General features: G+C 42.5%; 2 protein-coding genes across 3 annotated transcripts in view; one reads left to right on the top strand and one right to left on the bottom strand.

The window, feature by feature from the left end:
* The first annotated feature begins 323 nt into the window (after positions 1-323).
* Positions 324-5,875, top strand: LOC120030402 (INO80 complex subunit B-like). Of its 2 annotated transcripts, none has more exons than XM_038975795.1 (5): positions 324-856; positions 2,120-2,393; positions 2,673-2,815; positions 4,406-4,584; positions 4,799-5,875. In XM_038975795.1, the coding sequence occupies exons 1-5, from the start codon at positions 814-816 to the stop codon at positions 5,264-5,266; spliced, it is 1,107 nt and encodes a 368-aa protein (XP_038831723.1). In that variant the 5' UTR covers positions 324-813; the 3' UTR covers positions 5,267-5,875. The 2 variants fall into 2 exon arrangements, with proteins under 2 accessions (XP_038831723.1, XP_038831722.1); XM_038975794.1 differs by having other exon boundaries at positions 2,673-2,827.
* The window catches only part of LOC120030401 (protein inturned-like), a 50,880-nt gene continuing 46,990 nt past the window's right edge, over positions 5,841-9,730 (bottom strand). The window contains exons 16-17 of the mRNA XM_038975792.1: positions 8,837-8,979; positions 5,841-7,476 (exon numbers count right to left, since the gene is read on the bottom strand). Of these exons, the coding sequence (XP_038831720.1) occupies positions 7,365-7,476; positions 8,837-8,979 (255 nt within the window). The 3' untranslated portion in view covers positions 5,841-7,364. The remainder of the gene's footprint in view (positions 7,477-8,836; positions 8,980-9,730) is intronic.

Here is a 9,730-nt window from a genome sequence, read left to right as displayed (position 1 = left end):
CTAATCAAATGTTATTTGTCACATGCAACAGGTGTAGATCTTACAGTGAAATGCTTACTTACTACATTACCCAGGGGTCAAAATAATTATAATATAATATATATATATATAATAATATCATTTTGAGATTACTGTACAAGTAATTATACGTAAATCAACTAACTGCATGATGGGGAAAAAATTAAAAGAATCCCTGATAATAAAATCGTAACAAATGATCTCCGATAATTTAATACTGAACGTAACAGTCAAGGCTAGACAGTACTTCCACCGCCGCACCGGTGGGTGGCGGCAGCGTACCCGAATACACGTAAATAATCGTATTGAAACCCGCGAGGGAAATATTCCCTTGCTGCTAGCACGTAGCTAGCTAGCTATTTGTTTTGATTTCTCGGGCTTGTGTATTTTCAAATAATAACTCAGTCATTACTGTCCCGTTTGTACAAATAACTAGCAACTTAACCGAAGGAAAGCAGCTGCATCCGCACCGTGAATCATTGATTTGTGAGCAACTAATTTATCTAAAGGCTAATGTTAGCTACAGTAGATAGCTAATCATTCCAACTAGCTAGTCAGTTGTTATTTGTCACATCAATTGTGCTTGCAACTGCGTTAGCTAGCAAAGTAGAATATTTGCAATTTACCAGGCTATCAAATCGTGTGAAAAATCTCGAGTAGGTTGCTCGTGTGTCGAGAAGCTATCGCGTTTGATAACACGACTTTTCCGCATATAGCTAGATCAAGGCCAACGACCTTGCTGTGATGTAAACTTGCAGAACGCCTTTGCTTGTTTTGATTTACATAGTCGTTTTAATGGGGAAAAGGAAAGACATGATCCACCCAAGGTTTCTTTTAGGTGAGTTTTTTTTTTTTACTGTTGATGTTATGCTCCCATGACGCAAGCTTGGCTGCTTTTCTTTTAGTCCCCACCCCCTCTCCCTGTTACTGATCTAACCTGTAATCATCTGGATACAAATGCCTGGTTGGTTGTTTGTGAATTGAAGATTTGACACCATCATATTCACTTGCCATAAGAAGCCATTAGGAACTGTCCAGAAGCCACTAGTCATTATTTTGAGTCATACATGGCATTATAATAATAATATATGCCATTTAGCAGACACTGTTTAGTCGACTGGTCAATAGGCTGTTGGTCGCCCGATATGTCCTTAGTCAAGCAGTCGCAAAAAAATCCATGGTGCACAAAACACCTGTCTGATTAGCGCCTGTCTCAGTGGACTAATCCACTGCGGAGGTCATGGGGATGGCACAGTCCATCACTCTAAGAGAAAATGTATGCTTGATCCGAAAATGTGGTCGGAGGCGCCATATTGATGGTGTGACGCAATTGCGGGGAAGTATCAACACAAACTCACTTCCTTCACAACAGCTCTGCATCATATTGTGTTCTAAAAGCACCTGTTTGGTACCCATGGTGTGTTACGGTGTTTGGAGTTGGTTATAACCAATTTATTGATGTGATTATGATAGGTCCTATTAGATAGGTCAGACCCTATTAGTCAAGTGCATGCAATGCATACATGTTTCACATAAAGAGAGAAGGGGTTGAGGGAATAGGGAATGATGTTCCTAAACAAATGAGGTATTTTTTGCCATTGGGCTACCCCTTGAGTCATTTGTGTGTCTTAGTTATTTCATCATACACTGCGCTTAAAGCATCAGACAAGCTCAGTGCATATAGTTGATTTATTCATACACATGGTGTGTGTCTATATATGAAAAAAATACATGTTTTAAAATTACGACCAGTTTGGTCTAAAGAACAGAGCACTCTTTTTTTTTTTTTATCGTGAACAACCATGCATACATTTTTCTGATGGGTGTCCCCAGCAGAAATCAAACCCACGATCCTTGGTGTTGCAAGCGCCATGCTCTACCAACCTAGCCCGTAACACCAGTGGAGGCTGCTGAGGGGAGGACGGCTCATAATAATGGCTGGAACGGAGTGAAACCATTCCACCTTTTCTGCTCGAGCCATTACCTCGAGCCCGTCCTCCCCAATTAAGATGCCACCAACCTGTGAACAACAATTCTAAATAGGCTTGATTGTCTTTCTATCTATTTTGTCTACATCTTTATTGGTTATCTGTGACTACAGGTGATGGAGACCACCTGGGGTTACACAGCCTACATAGGAGGAAACACAAGAAGCATAAGAAGCACAAGAAGAAGCATCACCGTGACGACGGGCACAGCTCCTACTCCGAGGCCCTGGAGTCATCTTCTGGCATCCTGGTCAAGCCCCCCACACAGCTCCGACTCAAGCCCCCCACGCAGCTCCGACTCAAGCCCCCCACGCAGCTCCGACTCAAGCCCCCCACGCAGCTCCGACTCAAAATCAAACTGGGAGGCCAAACGCTGGGGACCAAAAGGTGAGACCTCGCTGGCTTCTACTTTAAGAGTGACACAGAGACCACTGAGCTTAACAAGGGTGAGTTTCTCAGAAAACATAAAGATCGTGGTTTGCCCATTGCCTACCAATGGTTTTAACATGGTCTTAGTGCTAAAGATAATCTTTATATTTTGGAGAAACTCACCCTGGCCCTAATCAGTTCTTATTGACTTCTGATACAAAATATAGGTCCAGCGTTCACGTGACCTGAAATTCTAACCCCATTCTCATTATCTCTCCTTTTTTTTTTATGAACCAGTGTGCCAACATTCAGTGTGGTCCCTGGTGTAGCCCGCTCCCCGTCTCCTCTGATGATCGTGGACGATGATGACGACTCGGATGATGATGACGATGAGGAGCCTTCTGAGGGCGTCCCACTCGAGCAGTACCGGGCCTGGCTTGGTGAGTGCCAAGGTCTGTCTCTTACTCTCATCATGTCCAATCAATATAAATGTAATTTCCTGTTTAAACTGATTGATTTACTATACACAGTGCCGTTAGAAAGTATTCATACCCCTTGACTTATTCCACATTTTGTTGTGTTACAGCCTGAATTCAAAATGTATTAAATAAAAAAAAATCTCACCCATCTACCCAATAATGACGAAGTGAAAACATGTTTTTAGAAATGTTTGCAAATTTATTGAAAATTAAATACAGAAATATCGTATTTACATAAGTATTCACACCCCTGAGTCAATACATATTAGAAACACATTTGGCAGTGATTACAGCTGTGAGTCTTTCTGGGTAAGTGTCTAAGAGCTTTCTACACCTGGATTGTGCAACATTTGCCAATTTATTATTTTCTGAATTCTTCAAGCTCAAATTGGTTGTTGATCATTGCTAGACAACCATTTTCAGGTCTTGCCATAGATTTTCCAGCAGATTTAAGTCAAAACTGTAACTCGACCACTCAGGAACATTCACTGTCTACTTGGTAAGCACTCCAGTGTAGATTTGGCCTTGTGTTTTAGGTTATTGTCCTTCTAAAAGGTGAATTCATCTCCCAGTGTCTGGTGGAAAGCAAACTGAACCAGGTTTTCCTCTAGGATTTTTCCTGTGCTTAGCTCCATTCCATTTCTTTTTTTATCCTGTAAAACTCCCCCTTCCTTAGAGATTACAAGCATATCCATAACATGATGCAACCACCACTATGCTAGAAAATATGGAGAGTGGTACTCAGTAATTTGTTGTATTGGATTTGCCCAAAAACATAATATTGCATTCAGGACAAAAAGTTACTTGCTTTGCCACATTTTTTTCAGTATTACTTTTTTGCAAACAAGATGCATGTTTTGGAATATTCTTTATTCTGTACAGGCTTCCTTCTTTTCATTCTGTCAATTAGGTTAGTATTGTGGAGTAATTACAACGTTGTTGATCCAGCCTCAGTTTTCTCCTATCACAGCCATTAAACTCTGTAACTGTTTTAAATTAACCATTGGCCTCAAGGTGAAATCCCTGAGTGGTTTCCTTCCTTTCTGGCAACTCAGTTAGGAAGGACACCTGTATATTTGTATTGACTGGGTGTATTGATACACCATCCAAAGTATAATTAATAACTTCGCTATGCTCAAAGGGATATTCAATGTCTGCTTAGATTTTTTTTTTTTTTACCCATCTACCAATGGGTGCCTTCTAAGCGAGGCATTGTAAAACCTCCCTGGTCTTTGTCGTTGAATCTGTTTGAAATTCTCTGCTGGACTGAGGGACCTTACAGATAATTCTATGTGTGGGGTACAGAGATGAGGTAGTCATTCAAAAATCATGTTAAACACTGTTATTGCACACAGAGTGAGTCCATGCAACTTATTGTGATACTTTTTAAGCACATTTTTACTTCTGAACTTATTTAGGCTTGCTTTAACAAAGGAGTTGAATACTTATTGACTGAAGACATTTCAGCTTTATTTGTGTAAACATTTGGATCGCAGCCATGTCATTCTAATATCTTGACCATGCACTTTTCTTTCTGTTTCTTGTCTCTAGATGAGGACAGTAACCTGGACCCGTCTCCTCTGCCAGACATGGACTCTGACTCCCTGGGAGGACTGGGGGGGCCGGTGGACGAGGAGGAGAAGTGGCTGGACGCCCTGGAGAAAGGAGAGCTCGACGACAACGGAGAGCTGAAGAAGGAGGTCGATGAGTCACTGCTCACAGCCAGACAGGTAACAGGGTCCGTCCGGACAGGCCTAGGCTAGTCTGACATGTAGAGTTCTGAGTTTTTCCTCCACCATGTGATTTAAGGTTACGATATGACCTGCGAAATTGCTAGTGGTTAAAAACTTGGAAGGTTACAGAAATGATCTAACCCTATAGATTTAGGTCTACATCCTACTGTACCTGACTGTGTATTTGTGTGTGTGTGCTTCTGCCTTACAGAAAGCCCTCCTGCACAAGCAACAGAACCAGCCTCTCCTGGAGCTGCCCATGGGCTACAAGGAGAAGGAGATGACCGCTGAGATGATGCAGAAGAGGGAGGAGCGCGCCCGCAAGAGGCGCCTGCAGGCTGCCAAGAAGGCAGAGGAGAACAAGAACCAGACCATTGAGAGGCTCACCAAGACCTCGAAGGCCAAGATCAAGAGCATGAGGGAACGCAAGTCCAAGCAGGCCCAGTGTCCCATGGTCCGCTACTGCGACTCGGCCCAGGGAATGGGGATTTCCTTTCCCAAGGGGGTGCTAGCCCCCACCCCTGCTCCCCTGTGCCCCCCTCCACCGGCACCGGTAGGGTGCGGAGTAAACGGGTGCAGTAATCTGAAGAGGTACTCGTGCTCCAAGACAGGGATCCCTCTCTGTAGTCTGGAGTGCTACAAGAAGAATCTGGTCCTTGTTGTGGAGAGCGCCATTTGAACTTGACCTCTTTGGAAGGTTTCGGCTTGCTGGCCGTACAGACTCTAGGGCTAAATCAAAGGACAAGGTGGATATTTTTTATTTAGCAGATTATAAAAATGCTTTTTTTTGTTGTTGACATGTCCAGTAATTGGTCATTTCCTCTACATTTCTGGTGGCAAACTAATGACATAATTATGTGTACTTACAAAAGAGATGAATGTTGTTCAAATCAATGCATCAGTCAGTCAAATGTAGCCCTGATAACACGCATCATTATAATGGAGGCTACAGCCCCATTAGCCAGTTTGTATTTCATTTCTAGATCCTGTTTGTGGTAGTCCACGTGATGTAGATTGTATAAGAATTTAACAAGGTAACCTTGTTCTGTGAAATGAATCAGCTGAAGTAAATCAGCTTTTTCCTAAAATTACAAAGTGCTCTTTTGCCTGTTGATCATGAAGGACTTTCATTTGTGTAAATATATCGTTAATGGTTTTGTATTCATTTAGGAAGCCGTAAAGCACTGTATAGCGTCATGTTAACATGTTACACACTGTTTGATAAATGGAGAAAATTACCCCAGGAAACCAAAACAGGTTTTTATTTTAATTAACAGACTCAAAGGTGCATTTGTATCACAAATTATTTGACTTCTATACAAAATACTGTACATCTTAAATACAATACCCTCCCCACAATCAACAGCATATAGGAATTTAACTCCACTTAAGGCGGTTGCCATGCCAACGTGGAGAGGCTAGCAGGCAAGAACAGTCACATTATTTGGTCAGGCATACTTAAAGGTGCTACACAGGATTTTTGCACTGCAATTTCAGCTGTCAGCTGTTTGAAGCTGGTGGACCAAAACCCAAAGTAAAGGCTCAAGTGCAAGTCTCCGCCATGTTACGGGGAAATGGGATGAGGGGGAGTTTTGTTTGGAATGCAGCCTAATGCTAGGTGACTTGCAAGGTATTTCACAGCAATTTAGATTGTACAATGATTCCCTACACTATCCAGTGCTTGTTTTCACACAAACTGGAATTGAGCGAACAGTGTAGAATTTTTGCAACCAGGAAATGACAGAGCGATTTCCACTAGATAACACAGCCAAAGTCAGAACAGCTTTCTCACTTTGACAACAGATGCTGCTCTGGCGGGTCAAAATCAATAGATGAATATCACAGCCAATCACAACACTGGCGGGTAAGTAGTACTGTGAAACACTGTCATTCCACTATTACTGCAGATATAATATGGACATTTTCAGAAATTAAAATGCAGAAATAAAAATCCTATGTGTAGCACCTTTAAGTGAACAGCAATGTCAGAATCACAGAAATAGAATCTCATTCTAGTTCAACGGTCAGAGCAGAAGCAAAATGCTTTCGCTGCAGTCACGTCAGCCTGTTTTCTGAGGTATTATTGAGTTTAGTGGCTTGTCCTACCTTCCACACTCATGGCACACTATTCCCTACATAGTGCACTACTTTTGACCAGATTCAAAAGCTGTGCACTCAATACGGAGTAGGGTGCCATTTCGGACAGAAAATTGTTGCATCCAGTAAACCCAGGGCTTCGTTCAGTAGGCAAGTGTAGTGGGACGCTACAGATAGAAATGCCATGAATAGAGCTGACGTGATTCCTTACAATAATATTCTACATATCAGAGGTGTGTTTTTTCTATTTAATATATTTCTATCTGAATGTTCCACAGCGTTGTGCCCTGCTGAACGCAGCCCTGCTGTTCCACTGGAGCTGGTCCAAGTCTAACAGAGAACAACCTTGGTCTTTCCTGTTATCTGCTGTCAGGTGATCAATGTCTGTCTGGAACAAGACAAGTCTTAGTTCCCGCAATATCTCAGACAGACAGTAAGCAGGCGTTGAGGTCGACTATGAAATGTTGAATACCAGGGTCGTGTTCATTAGGGTGTACTGTTGTAAAATATTTTGTGACGGGAAACAAACAAGCGGTTCTTATTGGAGTTCAGGTAGCCCCTCCCTGTTTATCAGTTTTCTCCCATTTGATGCCTAATGAAAAGAACCCAGGGTTGTGCACCGCTGTCTGTAGGTAGTAGTGTTATCAGAGTTCATTAAGAGACTGTTGGCAGACGGCTCATCACAAGGCCAGGCCGAAAGATAGGCGGAAGGCCATCTCAACGGGAACCTCTGCCACGGAGTCATGAAAACACACATAGAATTCCTGAGGGACGGGTTCTAGAAGCATCCGGCTGGAACACAGAGAGAAAACAGAGCTTCAAAGTGAGAAAGAGGAGGAAAATGGCAGAGTGGGTTTCTGGGGCATCCTAATAATATCTACTTTATCCTGAAGTGTGCACCTGTTCACTTCCGTTCATGGATTTTAAAGGAATTGACAGGTATATGGAAACACCCTCTAGCCCATGCCTCCACCAATCCAATGCTTTTCATTTTGTGGGGAATAGTGAACGAGTGCACACTTCAGGAGGAAGGAGATATTATTGAGCCGCACCCAAGGTAGAGGAGCATAGGTAGGCAGGACATATAATTGTTAAGTGATTAAAAAAATCTAACAGCTCTAGAGGTCAGGAGAGTAGGCAATACAGGACCACCTTGATAAACGAAGATCTCTCTGCCCAGTATGTGTCTAACTGCCACTGAAACTTAGAACCCAGCTGTTACATGGTGATCTGCTACTCCAAGCCTCTCACTCAAAGTTAACTCCAGTGTTTTACTTCCCTTCTTTACTCTACCACCCAGACAGTTTTACTTCCCTTCTTTACCACTCAGATAGACCTCTCTCCCTGAGGGCCACCTGTAGTCTCTCTCTCTCTCACACACACACACACACACACACACACACACACACACACACACACACACACACACACACACACACACACACACACACACACACACACACACACACACACACACACACACACACACACACACACACACACACACACAGCCCTCCCAAACCCAGGAGCACGTCCAAAATCAACAGCCCGAGACAGAACCAAAGTGCTATCAGTCATTTCTACAAGGACAGACCACCATCCCTACACTACAAACCCTACATTCATTCATACAGACATCACTCATAATGCTGCCAACACACACAAATCCATAACACTGACCCTGTATAGCAACAGAGGCTAAATAAATATCATAATAGGAGACTCAATCATATACAGTGGCGTTGGGTGGGCTGTCACACTATGTAAGCACAGACACAGTTGGCTTTGTCTTAATTGGCACCCTATTCCCCATATAGTACACTGAGCCACTCTGGTCAAATCTAGTCTACAGCATATGGAGAATAGTGTACGTGAGAAGACAAAGTGTTTCCTCATATAGTATATTGGCTAGGTCTCTAAATTGTGCACTACATAGGGAATAGGGTGCCATTTAAGATCTGACTAGAAACACTTCGTTCTCTCACGTACACTATTCACCATTTACTGTACACTACATATGAGCGGAGCGCCCTAGTGTGCACTATATAGAATAGGATGCCATTTGAGATGGCAGTATTGACTCCTCACACATTTTAAATAGTGCACTACATAGGGAACAGGGTACCATTTAGTATTTTGTACTGTCATATACCCTATCACCCAGTAGGTCATGGTGGGAGCAGGCTTCCTCTGGTCGGTCCAGTTCTCAGGTTTACACTGGAACAGAACCCCGTGTTCCTTCACTGGGCCCAGCCCATGGGTCCTCTGGGGTCTGTCTGTACCCCGCCTACCCTGCTAACAGAGATAAACACACATTTATATAGAGAGAGAAGTCTATGATTTTATACATAAACACTACCTTTGTTATTTCAACTCTAGTCTCGCATTGCCATACATCCCAAAAATCATCGTTGTCATACCTCCCTTGGAGGTATGGAGAATTTTGTATTGCAAAAACAGTTTGAATTGTTTGCTGGCTCCCAACGGCAAGATAATATTTTTTTTGGTAGAATATATTTATTGGCATTTCTTTTTTTTACAATTTAACAATCATCAAAATATGACACAGACAATGCCCCGTTATTCCTCAACTGCAAGATTTTGATAGGATGTTAGATTTCAAGAACCCTCCCCCACACACCCATAGAAGGGTGTGTTCTGTGTGTCACTGTTTCCCGTCTGGGTAGTTGTTCCCTATGCTAGTTTCAAGTGCTATTTTTTAAGTTATCAAGTGTGGCCGACAGTCTGTGATTTATATATATTGAAATTGAGAGTGGATTACGCTGGTAAAGTCAAACGTCCTAGCACGTTCTAAACCGGGATCGAACCAGGGTCTGTAGTGACGCCTCTAGCACTGAGATGCAGTGGCTTAGACCGCAGCGTGCTACCACCAAAAATATCGTAAAGATTGTCCATTATTTTGTTTTTGTAAGGACCAAAAAAACAGATGCAACGGGAGAACATTTTCAAGTAAGTAAATCAATTTTTTAAATGTTAAAAACAATGTATTATTAGCTAGCTAGCTGGCTACAGTAGGCCACTTTGC

The sequence above is a fragment of the Salvelinus namaycush genome, chromosome 36 (assembly GCF_016432855.1).
Source record: "Salvelinus namaycush isolate Seneca chromosome 36, SaNama_1.0, whole genome shotgun sequence".
In the NCBI taxonomy this organism is placed as follows: Eukaryota; Metazoa; Chordata; class Actinopteri; order Salmoniformes; family Salmonidae; genus Salvelinus; species Salvelinus namaycush.
The sequence above is the reverse complement of the archived record's forward strand: the minus strand, read 5'-3'. Positions and strand labels throughout refer to the sequence as shown.